General features: G+C 44.3%; 4 protein-coding genes across 4 annotated transcripts in view; 3 read left to right on the forward strand and 1 right to left on the reverse strand.

The window, feature by feature from the left end:
* Positions 1–904, reverse strand: part of foxe3 (forkhead box E3) — a 4,090-nt gene extending 3,186 nt beyond the window's left edge. The window contains 3 exon segments of the mRNA XM_060066289.1: positions 7–56; positions 59–550; positions 553–904. Of these exon segments, the coding sequence (XP_059922272.1) occupies positions 7–56; positions 59–550; positions 553–742 (732 nt within the window). The 5' untranslated portion in view covers positions 743–904.
* An 8,365-nt stretch (positions 905–9,269) lies between these two features.
* Positions 9,270–14,283, forward strand: haus8 (HAUS augmin like complex subunit 8). Its single transcript, XM_060067471.1, has 10 exons — positions 9,270–9,397; positions 10,237–10,295; positions 10,424–10,485; positions 10,794–10,929; positions 11,213–11,323; positions 11,415–11,518; positions 11,934–12,092; positions 12,359–12,500; positions 13,309–13,450; positions 14,032–14,283. Exons 1-10 carry the CDS (start codon positions 9,333–9,335, stop codon positions 14,156–14,158), a joined length of 1,107 nt encoding a protein of 368 aa, XP_059923454.1. The 5' UTR covers positions 9,270–9,332; the 3' UTR covers positions 14,159–14,283.
* A 222-nt stretch (positions 14,284–14,505) lies between these two features.
* sac3d1 (SAC3 domain containing 1) lies at positions 14,506–17,264 on the forward strand. Its single transcript, XM_060067464.1, has 4 exons — positions 14,506–14,773; positions 15,111–15,552; positions 15,971–16,253; positions 16,448–17,264. The coding sequence occupies exons 1-4, from the start codon at positions 14,691–14,693 to the stop codon at positions 16,933–16,935; spliced, it is 1,296 nt and encodes a 431-aa protein (XP_059923447.1). The 5' UTR covers positions 14,506–14,690; the 3' UTR covers positions 16,936–17,264.
* A 386-nt stretch (positions 17,265–17,650) lies between these two features.
* Positions 17,651–25,000, forward strand: part of cpamd8 (C3 and PZP like alpha-2-macroglobulin domain containing 8) — a 40,579-nt gene continuing 33,229 nt past the window's right edge. Inside the window, exons 1-10 of the mRNA XM_060067408.1 lie at positions 17,651–18,132; positions 20,130–20,281; positions 20,591–20,613; positions 21,379–21,544; positions 21,788–21,840; positions 22,365–22,382; positions 23,092–23,146; positions 23,386–23,499; positions 23,971–24,055; positions 24,721–24,829. Of these exons, the coding sequence (XP_059923391.1) occupies positions 18,047–18,132; positions 20,130–20,281; positions 20,591–20,613; positions 21,379–21,544; positions 21,788–21,840; positions 22,365–22,382; positions 23,092–23,146; positions 23,386–23,499; positions 23,971–24,055; positions 24,721–24,829 (861 nt within the window). The 5' untranslated portion in view covers positions 17,651–18,046. The remainder of the gene's footprint in view (positions 18,133–20,129; positions 20,282–20,590; positions 20,614–21,378; positions 21,545–21,787; positions 21,841–22,364; positions 22,383–23,091; positions 23,147–23,385; positions 23,500–23,970; positions 24,056–24,720; positions 24,830–25,000) is intronic.

Here is a 25,000-nt window from a genome sequence, read left to right on the forward strand (position 1 = left end):
CATCGCCGGGTGCGGAGAGGTGGCGAGCTGGGTCCCGTAGCCGGAACCGATACCCGGTACAGGGTGTTAGTGTACGAGGGCCTCCCCATGGGGGTCGGCGTGAAGGCGCTGGTGCTCTGCATGTATCCCGGGTATGTGCTCACGTCGGTTCGCTTGAACCTCTTCCTCCTCCTCAGGAAGCTGCCGTTGTCGAACATGTCCTCCGCGGCGGGATCTAGAGTCCAGTAGTTGCCCTTCCCGGGCCGGCCTGGCTCCCGCGGGATCTTGACAAAGCAGTCGTTGAGGGTGAGGTTGTGGCGGATGGAGTTCTGCCACTTCTTGGAGTTCTCTCTGTAGAAGGGAAAGCGCTCCATGATGAACTTATAGATGCCCCCCAGGGTGAGTTTCCTCTCCGACGAGTTGGCTATGGCCATAGCGATGAGAGCGATGTAGCTGTAGGGCGGCTTCCCCCTCTGAACGGGCCTTTTCCGGCGGCGACTGCCCGTCGTCGACAGGTGGTCCTCGCTGTGACCCAAATCGGTCCCGTCTTCCGTGTTGGGACTGGTCCCCGGGGCTCAGACTTGATGAGGACGTTGTCTTTGGACCGGGCCTGTGTCATCACAGACGGCGGAGGCAGCGGGGAGTCCAGGCTGACGTTCGGGGACAGGACAACAGGGCTGGACGCCTCCACCGGCGAGTGCTGTGTCGTCTCGGCCGTCATGTTGCACATGCCCGAATAGTACGAATAATTTGCCAGATTCATAAAATAATTGTGTGTTCACCTTCCTTCTAAAACTGTTTATTTATCTTAGACGATGCTCCCGTGACCTACGGTCTCATGTAGCGGAAGACGCCAGTGAGTTTAGTCCTCTGGCCACACTGGCATAAAGGTGAAGTCAGCTGGATGCCCCGCGTCGAGAGTGGCCAGCCTAAATCCAGGTGAGAGGGAGCCGTTGACATTTTTATAAGGGCGAGGGGAAGGGGGAGGGAGGGGGGGGGGGGGGGTGATGATGACGCCACACGCGGACAAATGACCGGGAGGGAATCTGTTACCCTCTTGCGGCCATGCGACTTTTTTAAATCGTGCAGCTATTGAGGCAACATCGTGGTCCTGGAAGTAAAAAATTAAATGTTAAGACTTTATTGTTGAAGTGTCCGAGCCAACTGATTTTGATGTTCCTCAGTGCATTCAAGTTGGTAATATGTTTTCCTCAAATGTATACACGCCTGATGTTTTACAGACATGCGCATTATTTAGTCTGACACCATTTTTCTTTCTCTCATCTTCCTCTCTAAACAAGAATACACACAAGCAGGTCAACACACACACATTTATTTTACCAGATGTTACCCTCTCTCTCTCTCTCTCTCTCTCTCTCTCTCTCTCTCTCTCTCTCTCTCTCTCTCTCTCTCTCTCTCTCTCTCTCTCTCTCTCGCTCTCTATCTCTCGCTCACTTTTTCTCTCTCGGTCCTGGGCAGAAACAACACGCTTTGGTGCTTCTGCTCCAAACCAACAGTCTTTCAGCAATCAAAAAATAATAACCGGCCATTAAAAACAAGCAATTGAGCTAAGAAAGCCTTTGGGGGTAGAAAAGACAATATCATCACTTCATGTTCATTTTTGGCGATTGATAATCAAACAGCAGAGCGGCCAGAGAGGAGAATTGTTTTCTAATGGATTTTGAAGTCAAAACACCACTCACTCTACAACTGCTATGTAGACAAGCAGTTCAAACACCCACGCACACACACACACACACACACACACACACACACACACACACACACACGGCCATGCTCCTCCATGATTATTGTGATAGTAAAAAGGGGTGACGATTATTACAAGGCTACATATTATACAATGTCATGTGTTGCACAACGCGCACTAACAATGTGTCAACGCATCCTGCGTCTGTTATGCATTATGTGATGCAGAGCTACGGTGCTTCGTTCAATCAGTCGGATTGTTGTTTTGAACTAACATCACCAGCAGAGACTTGTATTAGAGTTTTGACAAACTAAGCCATATCTGATTAAAAATGTAGTAATGAAATGAATGAGAGAAATCAAGGCATAAACCAAAATCATTTTTCTCTCCTTCACCACACACACACACACACACGCACGCACGCACGCACGCACGCACGCACGCACGCACGCACGCACGCACGCACGCACGCACGCACGCACGCACGCACACACACACACACACACACACACACACACACACACACACACACACACACACACACACACACACACACACACACACACACTCAGTCACTCAGTCACTCACTCATCCACTCACTCACTCAGTCACCCAGCCACTCCAGCCACAGTCCAGACAACACTAAGCCCAGCTAGCCGCTCACGGCCGGTGGCTAACAGCTTCAGACAGGCGTGGGAGCAGGGGTGTGTCCATGGGGGTCTGCCCCCAGAGCTGCCAGGTCAGCCAGGACAAAAAGGGGCTCTGGCCAGGAAACATGTCGCACTGCCCTGGGGCCTGCAGCCTCTCGCTAATCCCCGGGCCAAATCTCCCTTTACCTCCATGCTCCTCTAACTCTCTCCCCCCCTTCCCCTCTCTCTCTCTCTCTCTCTCTCTCTCTCTCTCTCTCTCTCTCTCTCTCTCTCTCTCTCTCTCTCTCTCTCTCTCTTTCTCTATGGCTCAGCACCCTCTCTCTCCCTCTCCCTCTCTCTCTCTCTCTCCCTCCCCCTCTCTCTCTCTCTCTCTCTCTCTCTCTCTCTCTCTCTCTCTCTCTCTCTCTCTCTCTCTCTCTCTCTCTCTCTCTCTTCTCACACACACACACACACATACACATGCGAATGCACAGGCACACACACAAACACACACGCACACACTGTTCCCAACATATTTGACTACTGGCTCACACACATGAATTGAATACACATATGGGGCAGCAGTGGCTCAGTCTGGCAACGGGAAGGTTGCTGGTTTGATTCCCTGCTCATCACTGCTGAGTGTTGAGTTGTCGAAGACATCTTAACCCAACGGCTTCCGACAAATTGGCTGTTGCCTTGCATGGTTTACACCGCCGTTGGTGTATATGAACGTGTGAATGAATGGGTGAATGTGAGGCAATAATTGTTACATTTACATTTAGGGCATTTAGCAGACGCTTTTATCCAAAGCGACTTACGATAGGTAAATTTGTCATAAGAAGTGAAACAATATATCGCTGTTGTTATGTGCTTCAAGTGGCCACAGCTCTGAAAAGTGCTTTACAAATGTGCTTTAGCATTTGTAGGTTCAAAACAATGCCTGACCAGGCTTCTGAACATATTTTTCCCACAGTACACAAACTCCATGTTTTTATTCTCTATGTGAAATCAACAATAATTCAGATTGCATCAAGGTATTGATAGATAGACTAAACTATCATAGCTTGTTGCAATCTTACAGCACATAGTTACAAGTAACCTCCCTCCCACACCGTCCTCAATCCTTATATGCCTTGACCAATATTTCATATCATTTACCTTGGCAAACCCCCAAGCCAGGCTGTTGTTGTGTTTGTCTGATCTTGGCAAAGAAATCCTTGGCTACTCTTGATTTAATGCTAGCCATCATCCGATTCATTGTTTGTCCTTGTAAATGTGTTCTGTGGTCTGTTCTGTTTTTGTGTAAAACGAAAGGTTATGGTCCTTTATCATTTAAGTCCTGCTTACACTCATAATAACCAACATCTTATGTTTTTATTTCATGTGGGACTTGCTGTGGCTTTGACATCCTTTTGGTTTCTTTCTCAAGAAACGTGATAAGGCATCCTTTCCTCACTACTGTGTTCAACATTCAGCTCTTTAAATGTTGCATCAAAATGTCGCTCTATTATTTTGCCGTCGGTTCAGTATTAATATTTTATCCTGAAATGATGGTTCTGAAAAGCACAATGAGTTGCAAAATGAAAGTTTGTAAATGTATCTTTCCTCATTGCTACTAGCAACACATTCCTAAATGTGTTAAAGTTGTTTGTGTGTGAGTGATGGTTCTCGCTCTACAAAACAGACAAGGCACACAAAGTGCATCATCACGCCTCATTTCGGGGAAGTGTCAAGTCCCAGAGCAAGACTCATCTTTTGGCGGGCATGGAGCCCTGGTTTGGCCGCATCTGTTTGAAAACACACTTCATGTCTGATTCCCCTCTCCTCATTTGACGAGTCACAGAAACAGAAGAGGGGGAAACAGAGAGAGAGAGACAAAGAGAGATGAATTGGGATAGAGAAAGAGAGAGATGGTTGCACAGAGTATTGCTGAGTAAACACTTGGAATCCAGTCATTTGCAAAGTTGCTCCAGGGGATGCTAGGAGAGGGGGAGAGCTGTGTGAAAAAGAGAGAGATAATAAAAGAAGGGGGTAGGGGGGGGGGGGGTGGGAGGTGGGGGGGGGGGGGATAGATGGATAGATAGTGATCGAGAGAAACAGAATGAGTGTTAGGGAGCAAAGGGAGAGCGAGAGAGCCATGCAGGCCCCTTCCTTGCCCCGACTCATCAAGTACGCGCCAGGGCTCCTGAAAACCCAGGGATTAGCGGGCTCCATGGCCCGGCTCCCCCTGCTAGCTTCTGGACTGCACGCTACGCTGCCCCGCTAAAGCAGAGCACAGGGTTCTCACACACCCGCTCCTAGCCTGTTGCGGGTGGCTCTCAGCTTCGCAAAAACACAAACACACTAACGGACACGGACACAAATGGGTTCTGCACTACGTTTATGATCTATCAAAGATTTAGAGATGAATTTGTGAACAATCTGAAAATTGTGTTTTAGACATTGATTGTCACAATTACAAATGTATACATAACAATATGAATAAGATGTAATCCGAATTGCCTTGTATATGAGATAATAAGCAATGCTTATAAAATTATTAGAGCTAATTAGATTACACAATTAACCAACATCATACATGTGTTTGAGGAACATTGAGTTACAAGGATACAAACAGAGAAATTCATTTTAATTGTATGTGTTACACATCATAGGACTTCCTAATCCCTGCACCTATCGTGCACTTGTCTATGGTTATTAAACACTCCAATGTTGTCTGTCTGCTTCGATGGTTCAACCTCACGCGTGTGTTGTGGCTAAAGGGATACATGTTTATTGTACAGTTATATAAACATCAAACCCATCGTTATATAATTATCAAGCCCATCCTTGTTTCACATTGACATCACATAACACCTACCGAGTCCGACCCTTGGTCAGGCTGAAATCCCCCCACCCCCACCCCCGGGTGAAGCATGCAGTAGGAATGACCTGTCTGAGGTCACTTCCTTCTAAGATAAGCAGGCTGATTAAATCATTAGCAGGTGAGGGGTGAGCGAATGGTTAAAGAGAACAAAACCCAGGGCCCTCTAAGGAAGCAACAGGGACCCTAAGTAAATGTACAATTTAAATAAACATCAACAATAATGTGGGGAACTTTTAAACAGACATTCAAATAAGAGTACAATTTATTGAGTAGAGCAGGAGAATGCCAGAAAAACACACACTTTCAACTTTAGTTAAGTGTGCTCAAATTAAAGTCCTTTCCCTCTGTGTTACAACAACTATTCAACTTCACTTCGTCGTATCTATTCAAGACGTCAAGAATGCCCAGTGCAGCACAAAGAGTGTGAAGTTACGTTAACGGTGTGCTAATACCCGTCAACAAAGAAAAGCCTAATAACTTAATTCAGGGAGCTCCGGTTTGACTGGGTGGGGCTCGGCATGGCTGCTCAAAGATGGAGCCACCAAGACACAAGCAAACAAAAGGAATGAGTTGGTCATCTCTCTCTGGGAACTTGGATGGTCAGCCCTTGATGGACCCCCTGATGCTGCTTGAGACAGACTGACTGCTGTTAATACTGACTCCCAGCAGGCGCCATTAAAGACCCATGCTAATCCTATTTCAACAATTGACTAAACAAACATATTTGCTAATAATTGATCAGCTCTTATACTAATGAAAGAAACAACATGAATAATAATATCCTACATGTCTAATTTGTTGTACGTATTTAATAAGTCAGTGTAGATCAAGTCAAATGTATTTATTAAGCACATTTCACATTTCCTACACAAGCCAGACTCTATGTGCCTCACATAAAAACATGACTCACAATCAAATAAACATGATTTAAAGGAGTACAGAAATGAAATTTAACAACTGGATTTTAAAATAATCCAGACAGGAAAATAGGGCTTAAAATGCACAAAATACTTTTGAATAAAATAATAACTTAAAAAGCAGAAACTGAAGGTCAACATTAACGTTTTCAACCTTGATTTAAATTGAGTCAGGGTTGGAACAAGTCTCAGACTTAAGCTATCTTAATAATCAAATAATAATAATTGTGGAAAGCAGTGACCAATCAGAAAATGCTACTTAGTGTTGATCCTCAAACGGAGTGAATAGTTGTGTATTTGAGGCATTCCTGGGGAGCTATGTGGACCAGACACGACTGTTGAGTAATACGGTAAAAAAAAAAATGGTGTCTGTTTCTTTGTGTGTGTGTGTGTGTATGTGTATGTGTGTGTGTGTGTGTGTGTGTGTGTGTGTGTGTGTGTGTGTGTGTGTGTGTGTGTGTGTGTGTGTGTGTGTGTGTGTGTGTGTGTGTGTGTGTGTGGTGTGGTGTGGTGTGGTGTGTGTGTGTGTGTGTGTGTGCGTGCACATGCATGTGTGTGTACGTGCGTTTTCGATGTGGTTACATCTGATTACATGTTTGACCACATGTACACAGTGCACACAGTGTGTGTGTGAAATGTAAAGTTATCTCGTTTAGAAAGCTGATTCTGCATAACACTTCATAGAGTATCAGTGTGGACACAGGCGCAGCCATCGAAAGACGTCAGAGTTTCGGGAGGAGAAAGAGAGAGGAGAGACCCACTGCACAACAACACAAAGACCCTCATTCAGTCACTCCGCTACATGTCTCCCCACAGTGCACAGTCTTTCAACGTGCACTTTTCACACATTCTCCTCTGCTCAGAGGGGTCTGAGACTCATTTCTCCAGCCGCTCCATATAAGTTATTAGAGAATGAGGTGGATCCCCACTCTTAGAAGCAAACTTTGTGTGTCATGCATGTTGAAGTTTGATTGTTTCTCCCTGTCCAATTGTAATTAATAAGATAGTATAATATATAGTATATTTATTGATTTACCTAAACCATTAACTGTCACAAACAATTACACAGCTTTGTTTGTGCCCGGACCTTGTAGTAATCATTAGGGTTAGGGTTAGCGTTAATACTGATTTTATTGATTTAATCTAAATTAGTCCCTCTCTTGTGTGTGCCCTCACAGTGCCTGTGATCCACATTCTGCTAGGCCCCTCATTGGTCCTGGCATTACTTGGCGATGAGTGACAGCATGAGACAGCCAGAGAAGAGAAAACACGTAGCAGCTTTATAACAGAGAGAAAGAACGGGGAAGCAGTGGTAAAGTCCAGCCTTTACACAGGCGCCTACATACATACACACACACACACACACACACACACACACACACACACACACACACACACACACACACACACACACACACACACACACACACACACACACACACACACACACACACACGTTCATTTGCATAGAAGATTTGGTTTGAGCCAAGCCTTTATATTCAACCTTAATTGTGAAACATAATGGGTGGAAAAGGTCAGCAAAAAGCAAAAAGCGTCAAGCCGGTCTTCATCATTCATGTGTATATTCCATTCCAATTAACTGTTCAATAACGCTGACTCTTTCTTTCCAAACTTTTTTTTAGTTACAATCTAGACCATGATGAATCCTTGTCAGAGATCCATGTAAATGTCATTCATGTTTTGAGTTAATATTTACTGTTACAGATGCTGTTCTGTAACAGTTTGTTACAATTTGCCACTGTCAAATATGTAGCCAGTAGCCACACAACACAGTTTATATTTTATGTGAGCTCCACCTTTAATATATCGATCTGTTTGTCAGACAGATATCTGTATATCTGTCTGTCTCTGTCCCGCCGTCTCGTCTGTCTGTCCATCCATCTGTTGGTTTTTCTCTCTTTCAATCTGTCTTTCTGTCTATCCAGCACTTGCCCCTCTCTCTCTCTGTATCTCTCTCTCTCTCTCTCTCTCTCTCTCTCTCTCTCTCTCTCTCTCTGTCCATATGTCTTTCACTCTCTCTCTCTCTCTCTCTCTCTCTCTCTCTCTCTCTCTCTCTCTCTCTCTCTCTCTCTCTCTCTCTATCTCTCTCTCTCTCTCCGTCTTTCTGTCTGTCCATCTGCTGGTCAGTCTCTCTCTCTCTCTCTCTCTCTCTCTCTCTCTCTCTCTCTCTCTCTCTCTCTCTCTCTCTCTCTCTCTCTCTCTCTCTCTCTCTCTCTCTCTCTCTTCTTCGTCAGTCTGTCTGTCTTTTATCAACTAATGGAAAGTGAAAGTTGCTGGTGGCTGGTGGCTGGTGGCTGAGGCTGGTGGCTGAGGCTGGTGGCTGTTGGTTGAGGCTTGCGGCTGGTGGCTGAGGCTGGATGTCACTGGTCAGTATTTGCTCCTGTGTCCCACACCCTGGATGGCCCTATTGTCTCCAATGTGCTTCAAGCCCAGCTCAGACAGGTGGGATCAGCACCCATTATGTTCCTGAAGACTAACACACACAAATGACCAGTAAACCACTGGTAAGAGCATTCACCTAGCCCCACACACACACACACACACACGCACGCGCACACACACCCACACACACACACACACACACACACACACACACACACACACACACACACACACACACACACACACACACACACACACACACACACACACACACTTAAGGTACGGTGGGGGCTGGAGCCTGAAGACTTCCTATAATTTAATCTTGAAAATATTTCCTGCTTAGTCTTAATAAATCTACATTCAGGTTTATGTTGTCAAGTGTTTAGCAATAAACGATATAGGGAGTCATTATGGGGAACACTACGTCTTCTATCCCTCTAGTGGTAACTATATGAGTTGCATTCAGCATTGCTCCATAAGGGGATATGAAACGTCCTTTTTCTGTATTAAACAAATATAACCTTAATAGTTTACAGATGTATAGTATAAAGTATAACGTTTTATTTAATGTTTTATATTGATAAACACAAACAATAACGCAGCGGTGTTATTTGATTTACAATTTAGTCGAAAAGTACGCATTATAATAGTAAATTATAGATTTCATCTAAGTCTTTCCTGGACAGACACATATATGATAATTTGCCGCTTATAAAAACCAAAGAATAAGATGTTAAAGTGAGTGAATTTCATGAGGAACCAAAGTTAGCTTGCTTTTTTTTGCCGGACCATATATACGACGTACGGGCGGTTTAGTTGAAGTAACGATGGCGTCCAGAAGAAAAACAATGGCACCAAATAGTTTTGGCAAGGCATCTACTGATACTAAAAGGTCAGTAGATAGGATGATAGGGTTCACATGATTAAACCTATTTACCCCAAAAGTCGCCTGTATGTTTATGTATGTTTTTTATCGACAATTCTCGAAGCAAGGTAACGGTTCAAGACCCGACTAACATTGTCTACGGCTGACACTGGTGTCAGTAACTTTTTCATTTGTTGGTGCTCCTTTATTATTCGTTTTGTTGCAGATATGGCATGCACTTTGTTACGTACCATCCATCTGTGTTCAATAATTTGAACAGATACACTCACTTTAAATAAATGGTAACATGTTTGGGTATCTTTTCCCTCACGAAAAAACTCTTCGCGTTCCTCCTGTATCGAAAAGCTCTACCTCCTCCTCCAACTACTATGAATAGGCTGTTAATTGGGTAATAAATTAATACGATTTTCTTTCCTGTGGAGATCCATCATCCAGAGTATTGCATTGCTTCGCATTCTCTTGAATAGCGTTAGTTTTGCGGAGCAATTTCATTAAAACTTTTTCATCCAACAATTTTTTTGTGGTATGATCAAAGCAGTGTGTCTTCATTGGAACTTAAGTTGGTCGTGTTGCCAATGAGAGCGCTCACACCCGCGCACCCATCTAGCCTCGCTATAACTGCGCGCATCGCAGCGCCACCCATTACTAGTTGTATGAAAGGGCCCCTATGTTATCACCAGGTGTGAGTCTGATTATTCATTACATGCCCTTTCAAAATCTGCCCTTCCCTCTGCCTTAGTGAGATCACAAGTGGGAGTGTTCAATATTTTTTGTTGTAAAGTGTAACTACGGTTAAAAGCCAAAGTGTACTACTTAATTAACGAAATTCCCTACACTGTGTTCAGCTCTAAAGGTGAAAATGTCAAGGCCAACAACAGTGGAACAGGGACGAAAAGCGTAAAATGTAAGTGAACAGAATACCGCTAACGGTTAAAGATTCTGGGTTCAACCAAACTGTATTATGGCTTCATAACCTTATTATTTTGTGAATGTGTTTTGAGGAATCTGACAGTGTATGTTTTGTCCTTCCAGCCAGTGGGACAACTGTCAAGTCACGTTATATGCAGCCTGTTGATAAGCCTTCTCTTTCAAAGGTACTGCACTGCGTTCTTAATTTCTCTTCTCATGTATATGATCTGTGTATATGTTTTTTATGCGATGTGTCCGAATGTTTACCCAATCACGTATATTTAAATTCATTGATTTCTCAAAATCTTATAAAAAGTTTTGGATAAAAGCTTCTGAATAATGTTAAACAATAAAAGCATACATTCCAAAAATTGCTGTTTGGCCCAATTTAAGTATTCATATTCAGAGTTGCAAAAGGAATTAAGACCAAGGGCTAGTATTCTGTTTTTATCTATACCTAACCTTACTGTCCCCTTGCTGTGCTTGTCAACAGAGTAACTCAAGCAACTCAAGGACCAATGAGCCAGTCGCCATGCCACCACGTCCCTCCTCCCCTAAACCTGGTTTTGCAAAACCGAGGGTGGCCACTCCTCCTAGACGTTTGGCTGCCCCGATGGCCGCTCCAACTCGTGAGTGCATCCTTAAGCCCAAGAACTAATATCATACTGTATTATTGTATGACTGATGACGCAAATCTTTTATCAGTTTGATCAATTATATTCATTGGATGTTTCTCATAGTTGCTTTCCTGATTCTTCTGTTTGGATCTTTTAAGTAGTAAAAAGCATGTCCTCTTGGACAAATTCAATAAATGCCGACCTGGTTGGAAATCTAAGAATCTATCCCAGTGACAAGACCATGTTGTATACCTTAGGAGATTTGATTACATTCTGTCGCGATGTTTGTTTTCAGCTTTCATGTCCACTCTTCTCGAACCTTCCCTATTGGAAAAAAGTGCCCTGCAATCCACCTTCGCAGATGGACCGAGAGTTTTCCCAGATTTTGATGTTTCCGTCATTAATGGTGAACTTTTTCAAATGAATACATGTTTTGATCAATGTTTAAACGTGTGTCTCCCCTGTAGCTCCTCATGTGTATATTTTTATTGGAACAGACACCCTTGTGATGCAAAATGCAGTCAAACACGAGAGAACGAGTGAAAAGAACAAGACGGCCATCGAGATGCAGACCTTCTTGTTGGCCTACATCACAGCCAAGGTACAACAAACAATCCTATTGGCTGACCTCACAGCTGAGAAAAAACATTCCTATTGGTCTATCTCACAGCCAAGGTACAAAAAAACATTCCTATTGGCCGACCTCACACCTGAGAAAAAACAGTCCTATTGGTCTATCTCACAGCCAAGGTACAACAAACATTCATATTGGCCTACCTCACGGCCACAAAAACCTAAACGTAGGTTTTTCTCTCACAAATCAATGAACTGTGAGTGCCAGGGCTACATATCCATTTGTTACTGTTATTCTTATGATAATTGTTTCTGACGGTGCTTTAAACCTATCATAGATTCTTATTATTTTTTGTCTTTTTCGTCTGCACTCTTTTCAACATTAGATTGTTTCAAACCTTTTTGCAACATATATTTCCGCTCCTGTGCATTGTGTCATCCAGATGGACCACAATACAGCGAAGCTGAAGGAGGAGGCTGAGGCTCGGCTGCTGCATGTGATGGAGGAGGAGGAGAGACTGTACAATGAAGTCCAAGAGAAGAAACGCAAGTACCTTCTTCAGGAGAGGAATAAGCAGACGAACGAGATACTGGATTTGCAAGTCAGTACATGTTCTCATTTGGGTGATATGAAAGTGTTTTTAATTTTCACCAAGCAGGCATGAACAAAATGTGTGACTGCAATGTGAGAGTTTTGAGGTGGAGCGTTGGTGTTTTTTTTCCGAAAGACTGTTTTTTTATGGTTGGTATCAGGCCTGCATTATACAGCCAAATCTAAAATACAAGCAATGCATCGATTTGTCCGTGTACAGGTGTGTCTTATGTTTTTTAATGGCATTGTAAATTATTGTCTGGTCTATTCTGTCAGATTGCTGCATTGACTCCGTTGGTAGAAGAAGCCCAGAAGTTCAAAGAGGACTACCGAACCTTCGCCAGGGCCATTGACACCACCAGGCACGAGCTGCCTGTGAAGAATTGCTACATTGAAGGAGACGGGAGGGTCTTCTTGGGTGAGTACCCCCCGTGAGTTAGCTGGGCTGCTCATCTGCTGTTTGTTTTGCTTTTGTACACATCGTCACATCAACACATCTGGAATGGCTCCATTTTGAAAACAGTGACCTCAGGATGGCCAACAATCCCGGCCAATCAGTTGACTCTGGAAGACTTTAAAAAAAAAATGAGATACATAAATTGTGTAAAATATTACAATCAATAAAATATAAAGAAATCAATATCTCATGAGCAGCAGAATTGGAATAATGGAATTTTAGTAGTATTATGTGTCTCTACTAGAATGCAAAACCTGAAACCGTGAAGCTAAAATAAGTAAGTAGCACTCCTTAATTGCAACACTAGATGATGCTCCTCCATCAACAACCCTAAGAAACCAAATTATTTACTTAAAGGGGACATATTATGCCACCAGGTGTGAGTATGATTAGCCTTACAAGCTGTTTCGAAAATCTGCCCCATATGACATCACTAGTGGGCGTGTCCACCTAGATCTGTGCTGGGTAGATGAGCAACGTTTACTTCAGTCCACTGGGTAGGTTGGTAGAATGATCTATCCAGCACACATCTAGGTGGACACACCCACTAGTGATGTCATATGGGGCAGATTTTCAAAACGGCTTGGAAGGCTAATCACAGTCACACCTGGTGGTATAATATGTCCCCTTTAATTCACCCATAGAAAACTCAGAAAGTGGTGCTGTTGATTTCTAAATCCAAATTGTGTTTATCAAAGTTGTATTCTTTGTGTTGTGTATTTTTCGTACTAAATACCAATGATTTATGATTCCGTTGTATTTCGTGCAGATAAAAGCGAGGCGTGCCTGGAGAAGAGTGAGAAGGTGCTGGTGGATTGCACAGCCACAGATCTGCACGATAGCAGCTCTGCAGTGGAGTGCCTCAGAGACATAAAAGCGGCTTCCAAGGACATCACCCAGCAGATATTTGTGTAAGGGAGCCGACATGGAGTCCGTTGATAAGTCGGAAATGTCCGCATTAGTCAAGGACACAGACAAAATGTGTGGAGGGCAGGATGGTTTTCTTTCAACGGATCTGCGCTTTGTTCCTGCTTTATATTGGATGGGATGTAATTTATGGCCCATGCTGAAGTTGCTGATCTTATCCACAAGTTAACTACATGTTGAATTTATTCAGTGCTTCATTGATTTAGGTTATGGAATCTAAGCCTTCTCAACTAAAGGCTTAGTTATGGTTCCACGTTGACGCAACACAAGGGGGTTTGCAGACCCATGACGTCCTTGCGGACCCTCCTTGCGTCCACCGCAAGGGCCTGATGTGCGGCTCCCAAAAAGTGTAACCTTGTGTGTTGAGGCGACATAGCAGCAAAGGCTGTGATTGTTCTGCTAACGTAAACCCGACACAGATCCAAAACAGTCTCACAAATGCGTCGAGCGATTATGTGGTCATTGCGTTGCGTCAATGTGGAACCATAACAAAGCCTTAAGTTGTCAGGTTTGAAGATGGGTTTGCTTTTCTACTACTAATCTATTTTCCTTCCTACGCTTCCAGGACCTTCTCAGAGCTGCAGGAGCTGTCCTCCCAGGTCAGCCTCTATAACATTAAAACCCAGCAGGCCTTTGAGGAGCACCAGCTTGGCCCAACCAGGACACGGGAGCTCTACTGCCCCGAACCCTAACCTAAATACCACATGACCTAGTATAAAATGTTATCCAAATGACCTGTTAATGTTTTCAATCATATGAAAAAAATAATGTACATTATTGCCAAATAAATATTTAATAAATAAACGTCATTGTATTTTTGTCTCTGTCATTGGCTTCATTACGCAACTAAATGAACATCCATTACATTTCGAAAATATTAATGCGCAATGGCAGACTGCGCTTTTCTTATCAAATGTTTTGATTTCGTCTAATTGTACTACGTTGAGCTCAACATCTTAACATTTATTTAAATGAAAATTGGTCTATATGTGAACATAAACATCGCAGCATATCCCGTCTATATCTAATAAACCGGAAATAAAAATTCCGGATGTGACGACAAGTGTGCTGAACAACAAACGGCTGTTAAAGAAGTCAAGAAAGCCGAGGTCCTTTTCTTGAGCAATATGGGATCACCGATGTTCTCTTCATGAAGGCTTATTCTTTACCTAGCATATAGACGATGTAACAATTCGTGTTATTTCTGTAAAACGTTGCCTTCAAATGTCTTCAAATGTGCTTATCATGGAAAGTTGCGATTGGAGATACAAGGAGACAATGAGTAACAGGAATGTTCCTCGACCTATGTGAGTATTCTATCAATTCTAAGTTGACAATAAGGTAAAATCAAATCTTATAAGATAACTACAGCCTCTCTAACGAGTCATTTATTTCGCCGGTTTAGCTAGGCGTCCACATGAAGTAAGAATACAAATTTTAGCTTTGCTCAAATCAGTGTGCAATCATTGCCAGCTGGTAAGAACTTTACAGGATTATAGCTGAATATGTGTATATCTGAATATATATAAAAATAAACCCTGTACGGATATGAAACAAGGAAATGTGTGATAGAAATGGCGGGATTCAAATTAAATCCATTCCCATGTTTCATTTTGACTTATGTCTACTTTCTTTCAACCGCAGTTCTTATGCTCAAAAGAGGACCTCGGCAGCAGGGAGAGGTGGGGGGAGACCGACCCAGGAAAGATGGAGCAGCAGAGAACAGCAACCAGAGTGGAGGGCGCGAAAAGAAGAAGAATCCGGGAAAAAGGCCGACCCAGAAAGCCCAGGTTCCCCCAGGGGAACATGCCAGTCCATGTGCCCTAACCGGGAGCTGCAAGAGCGGGAGTCGCAGAACCGACTGCACCACTTCGAGACCCTGGCAGGAACAGAAAAAAGGGCCGGAGAAAGGTGCCGGCGTCCCAGGGCTGACCCAAAGCGTACTGTGAAAGAATACTCCAGACCTGCGGCCGGGAAGGACTCGACCCGGCCCAGTGATCTCCGTCCGCCGGCGGTTCTGCTTAGGACCGTGTGCTATCTAATAGATGACATCGCCACCATGCCTGGTCAGACATCTTGGAATGAGGCAAGTGGACATATTTCATGTCCGTATTCAACACATGGGAGGAGGTGGGTATTGTGAAATGCTCCAACTGATCAAGACAATGCTAAGAAAGCTGGCAGGATAGTCTAGTGGTTATACTGTTTGTCTCCCAGCTGAACGGTTCGGTGTCCAGTCCTCATTGTGAGATCCTTAAGCAGGATTAGTAACCCCCTACCGGCTCATTATGTATCTGTATTCACTCATTGTGTCTGTAGTCACTCACTCTAAGTCTCTTTGGATTAGTGTTAGCTAAATATCTAAATACTCAATGGTAAGAAACAATGTGTCCCCCTCCTCCTCTCAGCTGAGCACTGTTTCTACCATGCTCAACATTACCATTGACCCTGTATGGCCGCCATGGTTCTTAACACAGCACCTGTTACTGACTGGCCGTTCCCAGGTGTACGACTTCGTCTTCGACCGGCTGCGGAGTGTGAGGCAGGACATGATCATCCAGCGCACCGCCGGGCCGGAGAGCCGGGCCGTCCTGGAGCGCACGGTGCGCCTCCTGGCCTACGCCTCCTTCCGGCTGTGCGGGGAGCCCCTGCGGCTCTACGACCCTCGCATCAACGACACGCACCTGCAGGAGAGCCTCAGCTGGCTGCTGCGCTGCTACGACACCGAGCCCGGTCCCCACGGCAACCGGGAGGAGTTCCAGGCCCTCAGCCTGCTCTACAACCTAGGTGGGTGTGGGTTAGTGCTAGTTCGGTTCAATTAAGCTGCTAGGTGGTCTTCCCATTTAAAGAAAGGAAGGATCTTTTGTTTGAATTATTGTGTCTTCACAATCAAGCCAATTGTTTTGCTGGTGTAATGGGGAACACTAATGGGGGAACAGCTTCCAGCCTCCCAGGCCAATCTCCCTGTGTCCCTCCCCCAGGGTCCTCGCGGGTCCTCCAGCACACCTTGGAGCTGCCCGAGCGGCTCCGCTCCTCCCCCGCCATCGCCCTGGCCCTGTCCATCAACCGGGCCTTCTCGGAGAGGAACCCCGTGCGCCTCCTCCGACTGGCCCAGAGGCTGAGCTTCCTGCAGAGCTGCGCCCTCCACCGGCACATGGCGGCGGTCCGCCGGGACCTGCTGCTGCTCTACAGCCACGGCCTCAGCAGTCGCAACTGCCGCTTCCCGCTGCCCCGGCTGGCCAAGCTGCTGGCGCTGGACGTGGCCCACGCCGGGCAGCTGTGCCGGGCCCACCAGCTGGAGGTCCACCAGGACGACCAGGTGGTCTTCTCCAAGACCTGCTTCGGCGAGCCCGAGCCGGGGGGACTGCGCTGCACGGCCCAGCACGACGTGGTGGATGGGAAGCGGGGGGATCTCGCCAGGCTGGGGAGGATCATCCACGAGGGCTCTGTGAATAAGGAGATTGCGTAGGGACGTTGTGAGCCCCTTCAGGGAATTGCTGCACTTATCTTCAGGTTAAAGTTAACAGGAGTAGACTGGGTCCTTGCATCTCAAGTGCTCTAGTGGGGCTTCAACCAGCCAAGAGTCAAAAAGGCCAGTCATTTGTTTTATTGATAAATGTGTTGCATTTCGTAGGCCTATTTGTTCAGTATTATTGCATTGTTTTTGATTCTCTGTGAATGTTGTTTTAAATGTATTCATGTTTTTTTAAATGTGGCTGAAAAAGCGATTTACGTTTTATATTATTATAAATAAGTTACCTCAATTCTACTTCAATAAATATGACCTTTTATACAAAATGATATTTTGAACCGTGGATGTACATCTCATTTTCCACACGAGGGCGCCATCGGCTATAGAGCAAACAGGCGCGCTGAACTGAAAATATAAATGCATTCATCATTTAAGACTTTCTTACTTTTTGCTATGGATTGCGACTCAATAAATCGATGTTTATTAAAAAGACGAATCATTCTAAATCTCACATGTCGATTTCCAGAAATTATTCATTAGTAGATTCAAACGGATCCTCCAGACTAGTCCTCGTTGCTTCGGATGTGCCGCGGCGACGGCTCGAGGGAGAGGAGGAGATTGTGAATGAATGTCGAGTGCGCGTGATAGCGGCGCTCGGGTTCTGACTCGCTGTTGGACACAAACCAGCGGAGCTTCAAAGAGATGACAAACCACAGCTCGAGTGTGAAAGAGAAGTGGGATTCGTTACATAATATTGCCAACAGTGAAAGTGGGAGGCAACGTGTATTTTTTTTAATGGTGAAATATGAGAGAACGCCACCCGGAATGGATGAACGCACGTGAACGAAGAAAGCCCGTGTGTGTTTTACTCTAACGGAAGAAAAAAAAAAAACTCGGAAGCGATTGGGACGTACTTCGAAAGTGGGATGAATACAATTTAGCTAGTTGTAGCGCTCGGACGTTACATCTAGAACCGCTACCGCACTAAGCAGCCGCAATGGACAGACCGCTGTAGGCAGAGCGGCGGAGCTTGACCTAACTTTTAAATCGAGTTGGTTTAGCTACCTTCTTCAGAAGGCTGCAAGAAAGCTGCACATCTCGGTCCAACATGATAAGAGTATCGTGGACAGCTTTGCGTTTATCATGGATATTGTTGATATGCAACGTGAACACAAGTTATGGCCAGGAAAGACAGTAAGTGTGCACCTTTTTCATGTAGCCTACTATATTTGAGTTTTATTAAACGTTAAGATTACAAAGATGATTATTATGATTGCTGATTATGGTTGTTTTCAGCCTGTACAATTCATTAAAGTCACATAATGTATGTATATATGTGACAACTATAGGCCTACCATACCAATGGATGAGCTAATTGTGGTTCTAGAGATCTGAAATCTAGGCTTTGAAGTCGTATGATTCTATAAGGTTCCCTTTATTGTTCAGTGGGAGAGGTGCACTTTATAGCAGTTGTCTGAAGTTGTTAAACCAACCCTAGAGCATTTTAAAGAAATGTAATTTCGAAATAAGAACTCGCTACTAAAAGTCAGCGAACTGCACTCGGATCTAAGAAACTGCAAGACAAATCCGTGTGATTAATAAGCCAGTTCACCGCAAGCACCTGATCTCGGACTCATCAAAGAGATGCTTCAACCGGTTGTAGATCAAACGCACAGTCAATTTGCTCTTTTTATCTTCCACTGCTCAAAGTCCAGGGGATTTTCTCATGAATTCCCCCTCATGAAGTACAGTAATGCTAACCACCTGACCCCACATGAAAACATGTTTTCCTGGAGAATCTACTGATGTGATCTTATGCTTTTGTGAAGCGTGTCGACATTTGTTTTTCCCCATACCCCTTGCTTGGATGACATCCTTGAAAGACTGAGTGGACACATACACCCAACCGACCTAATTATAATGTTTTGAATGTAATTGTTAAGTGGTATTATGACTAGACCGAAGATAATATGGTATTACCTTCTGTACAGTCAAACTGACTTCTGCTCTCTTCAACATTCCTGGAGCCATTTAGGATTGTAATAACCAAGCTAGTTAGAAAAAAAAAAGATCAGAAGACTGGCCGTGAATTGGGTTTCCAAATTCATCACATACAGATTATTTGATGTGTGGACAAACTTCATCTCCTTCAACCTATTCAAAAGTGCATTGCCAATGAAAGGGGTCCTTTCTCCCAGGCTGCGTAATGGACAGTGTGGTGCCATAGACGTACTTAACCAAATGTGAATCAAACTCTAATCTGGACTGTTATACTTCGTTCATTGCGCCATTTCAGCACCAGACAAAAATAATTCAGCTATTACTCTAGTATTGATGCTTGCCTTATGGGTAGCCAGAGTTTTCCAGGACGTTTTCATGCATCAAAGGCTGACATTTGCTCCCAGCGCTTGGTGTGTGACACATTTTCTCAATTAAAGCTCAGAGTGACCCTGAGGAATCATGGGGGTCGTTTCTTGTTGTGGCTTCTTTTTAACAGTCTCAGTGGGGCTTTGAGAGGTGATAGACCACCCAACGAGAACATTAGAACAGAAAAACCCACTGGCCAGCAGGTAGAAGGGCAACCCTGTGATAACTAAAGCATGCTGTGTGTGTGTGTGTGTGTGTGTGTGTGTGTGTGTGTGTGTGTGTGTGTGTGTGTGTGTGTGTGTGTGTGTGTGTGTGTGTGTGTGTGTGTGTGTGTGTGTGTGTGTGTGTGTGTGTGTGTGTGTGTGTCCATTGGTGAGGTGGCATTGAGGATGCTGAAAGTTAAGGCAGTCGTGAAACCTGTGTATTAATCAACTACTTCCCTTGTCCTCTCTTTGATCCCCACCCCTCCACCCACTTATGTCAAACTTCTCCTTTCTCATTCACCCCCTCCCTTTTTTTCTCTCCTCAATCCACATTATACCTTTGCTCTTTCTGTCTCCTTGATTTCCACATTCTCCTCTCCTGCTTTCACCCTGTAATCTCTCTCTCTCTCTCTCTCTCTCTCTCTCTCTCTCTCTCTCTCTCTCTCTCTCTCTCTCTCCTCTCTCTCTCTCTCTCTCTCTCTCTCTCTCTCTCTCTCTCTCTCTCTCTCTCTCTCTCTCTCTCTCTCTCTCTCTCTCTCTCTCTCTCTCTCTCTCTCTCTCTCTCTCTCTCTCTCTCTCTCTCTCTCTCTCTCTCTCTCTTCCCCCCCCCCCCTCTCCCAGAGGGTACCTGGTGGCGGCCCCCTCTGTCTTCAGAGCGGGTGCGGAGGAGAGCGTGAGTGTGACCCTGTTCAACGCCCAGGCGGAGACACGTGTGCAGGTGCAGCTGTCCGTCAAAGGCGAGACGGTGGCCCACAGCCATGGAACTGTGTTTGGTGGGTTCTGTGTTTGTTTTCCGTACACAGTGGTGACGTAAGGGAGCCGATATTGTTTTGATGTTCAATTGATGTCATTTAAGCCAGGCATGCACATGGTACAAGTACCGATGGTTTGTCTCTGTGTTTGCATGCACAAACACGCATACACAAACGCACACCCGTGCCACCCCATTAGCTTCATGGCATTGGACAAGACTCTAGTCTCTACATTACAGCTCCATTGATCGGCTAAGACTGGTTGTACGTACAAAATGCTGGATCCATGCGACTGTCCTCTGTTGACTCTTCTCTGTGTTTTTGTTTCAGACAAAGGCACCATCCAACTGAAGGTATGGATTGCCTTTCATTGGATAGGTATTACTCTTGAGACATGCTGGGTTCTCCAGAGACGTTGAAACGCACAGCGGTCTTTAGTGGTGACAGCTGCACAGTAGTGAGTGTGCCCCCCTCCCTGTCCGTTTGAGAGCATTCCTTGGGCAGGATGCAAGTTAACACTAACGTTTTTTTGCGCGATGCAACAGCTGTCTCTGCACATTCATTGGGAATAAGGTAACAGCTTCAATGTAATATGCAACAGCTGGGGAAGAGCATGTATGGTGCAACGCCCCAACAGACTGGAATAGATCAACGTAGTGAGGCACAACCCGAATTCTTGCCTCCTCTCCTCCTCCACCCTCCTTCTCCCTTGTGTCTCATCGGTTGGTATTCTTTGCTAGTCCAGTGCTTTTGGTCCATTGGTGTGTGACTCTCTTTCCGTTCAAAACATCTTAATGTAGAATCAGAGGGGCAATTAAGTCAAACGCTTGGCTCATGGGAAATTTGTTGTCCTTTGAACCAGCCACTAAAGCAGGTGTTTGTAATCACCAGGCAGGCTTATGTCTAGGTGGACCAGGTCACCCTTGAATAATACATTTGAAATATAAACTTGATCAAATTGTACAATTATTCAGCCCATAAAATTATAAAAGAATCCCTTAAAGTACCTTGGTGGTTGTGTTGCTATCACGGCAGGCCTCTTGTGTTTCCATATTGGTGCACAGATCTTTCCAGCCCTGCAGCTCTTCGGTTGACCCGTCTCCATGTTTATCTCCCAGGTTCCCCCCGGGCTGAGAGGCCAGGCCCATCTCAAGGTCTGGGGAAACCGCTACCTGAAGGAGGGCGGCTACGTCTTCCACAACTACACCACAGTCACAGTGGAAAGCAAGGGCACTGCCGTGTTCATCCAGACCGACAAGCCTTTCTACAAACCCAAACACAAAGGTCTCCATCCCCCCCATCACTCCCTAGATGGATGGTTAACACAGTATATTGGATAGAATCTCTTTAGAAATCGGACTTGTTTTGCAGAGATATTTAATCAGTGTGCCATGAAATGTAGATAGATACAACGCCTGCATTCCCTGTTATGTTCATCATTTGTTTATTCCAGGTCTTGGGTAACTGGGTGTTGTCTTCATCATTAAATATACTGATTTGTGGTTACCCTTTCCCTCTGCTTTCCAGTGTTCATAAATGTGTACACAGTCAGCCCTGACCTGAGGCCGGTCAACGACAAGGTAACTACACAGCATATTGCAAAATTTGAGTGACAAAAATAAAATAATATATACATATATGCATTGCAAATCCTATATATTGTTGACAATCAACAGCCAAACAATCAATGCTAATTTTTTTTTCAATTCCACCATTCCCAAAGTAAAATGTATCAGGATAAGTGTTACTTCTAAAGCGCAGCCAGACAATATGAAAATACACTTCACAGCAACTCCTGATCAATGCTTGTTTTTGCTGCCGAGATTAAAGAGGGAGGGAAACTTGGCCAGCAGGAACACACAGCCCTGTACAGTAACCTGTTTACAGAGGCGGTCCCAGAATCATTTCTAATGGAATGCTAGCAACGGCCCTTGGAAATTATACCATACAGCGACCATGCAGACAGAACGTTTATTGATAGTGCAGCGCAAACTTTCACAGACGGATGATTGTTGAGCTGTAGAGAAGGTGACAAGGTGACAAGGTGAAAGAAGAGGCAAAGAGGAACGTTGTTCTCATCCTCTGTCTTGTTATTTTTTTTCAGATGGAGGCGTATGTTGTGGTGAGTGCGGGGCAGTGCGAGGCCACCCCGGCATAGGAGGGGTACAGGAGCCTGTCTGGGCTCCAGCCCTGCTGGATGATTACAGAGCAGTGCCCTGCAGTGGGCTGTGCACCTTCACTGTGACAAGCCGCTCCTCAGGGGACGGGATAAACAACATGAAGCCATCTCTTGTCCTTCTCTTCTTCGGCTATCCTTTTTATTTCCTCACTTCCTTTGTCTTCTGTCCTGGACTCTGTTCCTCTCTCCTAATCTCTTCTTTTGTATACTCTTCTTTTCTAAAAAAAATTCTATACTATACTCTTCTCTTAACTAAAATGTATATTTGCCTATACTTTCTCTTTCCCTTATCACCTTCTCCCCTCAGGACGTTTCTCACAACCTTTGGGGACCGGCGGGTGGCTTTCAATGAAACAAGCTAGGTCAAATGAAAGAAACAGACACATTACTTATGGCTAATGATAGGCACCAGGTAACGCTTTGTAATTAGTAGAGGAAAAGATAAAAAAAAGCTATTGAAACACTGTCAAAAGCAAGGTCTTGGGGTCAAGATCAGCTACGTTTCCCCGGGCGGCTGTACTTTCACAACAGCCTACTTCTCAGATCCTGTTCTCCAACATTACTTACTGCTGGGAAAACTCAGATTTAACCTTTAAACACGAAAAGGGAAATGTCAACTGAAATCCCCTGATATGCTAATCTGATCTTGCAGGATCCAAGAGGATCTAGAATGGTACAGTGGAAAAGCCTCAAATCAGTATGCTGTGGTGAGTCACATTTTCTACACTGGTTTTCCCACGCAAATGGCACATTCGGATGCTTGATGCATGGAATAATTTGATAGAAGTGGAACACTTCCAAAACATAAATCTAAACATACCAAAAAAAAGAATGATTGCTTCATATAAGGTCGGATGAGAACATCCTTCTGTGCACTGACTTATCCAATGCCCTGATGCCTTGACGTAAGTCCCTCTTGTGTGTGTACTTCGCTCCCTCTTCACAGGGGTTGTGAACATGAGCTTCCCTCTGTCAGACCAGCCGGTGTTCGGAGAGTGGCTGGTCTTTGTGGAGATGCAGGGCCACACCTACAACAAGTCTTTTGAAGTACAGAAGTATGGTGAGCACCTGCTCAAAGATAAAAATTCAAAGGGGCTGCCAGAACGTTTTAGTGGCTTTGACTCCGACATAAAGTCCTAGCCATAAACTCCAACGTGGTGTATTTCACTTTAACAGTTTTGGCATGAATGCTTAAAAAGTCTATTGTTGCTTTGATTTGTTTTGTTTGATCCATTTTTCTTTGCCAGTTGTCATTGATTGATTGATTGATTGAAAACTTTATTGAACAACAATTAACAGATGTGTTCAAAAGGATAAAAAACAAAAAAACACAATAAAGCCCAAAGGCTTGTTTCCATTGTGGTCCTTTAGATGGGAAGGGAGAAATAACACATGGACTAAAACATGGAGATCAAACGCACAGCACATGGACTACAACGTTGTTACCTCTTTCAATCATCAACGTGAGAAAATGGAATGATTGTGACATCTTCTGTATTGCCCTCCTGTCCCAACAACCTGTCCAATCCAGTGATGCCGAAGTTTGAGCTGGCGATCGACCCACCAAGTTACATTCATGACCTCAACACCTGTCAGCAGGCCACGGTCCGAGCCAGGTGAGTGTCTCGCTTGTCTGTCAATATGCAACAGGATTTCATTCTTACTATTTAGTTAGGACTTCAATCTGTGAACCGTGTCATAATGTAAAGAGCTGTCAAGCGATTAAAATATTTAATCGTGATTAATCGCATTCATTTCATAGTTAACTCATGATTAATCGCGATTAATCGCAAATTCTTTTTCTATGCTAAATATCCCTTGATTTTTTTGTCCCATAATTCTTCTCATTTTAATTCTCTTATCAACATGGTGAAGTGCATCGGCTTGCCTTGTGCAAATGATTTTTTATTGATAACAACATTGGCATATACTGATCAAAACAGGACGATACAAAAAAAGAGCCTATAGTGCAATTAAACGACTGCTTTGAACAAATTTCATTTGAACAGAGCAGTCAGGCTACTGTTTCTTTGTTTTGAGCCAAAGGAAAAAAAAAAAAAAAAAAAATTAAAATAATTGCGTTAATCGCGCGATAATTTTTTTAACGCCGTTAAAATTGGTTTGCGTTAACGCCGTTAATAACGCGTTTAAATGACAGCTCTATGTAATAATATCTCAATCCATACTACAGAGGCCATTTGGATAGATGAATTGATTAACAACAGCATGTTATTTCACAGCATAAGTCAGCATGCTGTTTTACAATGGAATGTTGTTCTAGGTATACCTTTGGGAAACCAGTGACTGGTAAACTGACGGTAAACATGACGGTGAATGGAGTGGGCTACTACCGCCATGAGATGGGCCAGCCTGTGGTCAAGTCCATGGATGTGAGTCTATCAACTTTCACTCCCATCCTTGTGTATTGTGGGGGGTGTGTGTGTGTGTATGGAAGTGGACCGTTTTGTGTGGTGTTGGGATTATAAATGATAGGACACACACAAATTGCAATAAAGTGCCGCTTGAGAATCATTTAATGAATCATTACAGAGGCATAAAGG

The sequence above is a fragment of the Gadus macrocephalus genome, chromosome 12, assembly GCF_031168955.1.
Source record: "Gadus macrocephalus chromosome 12, ASM3116895v1".
In the NCBI taxonomy this organism is placed as follows: Eukaryota; Metazoa; Chordata; class Actinopteri; order Gadiformes; family Gadidae; genus Gadus; species Gadus macrocephalus.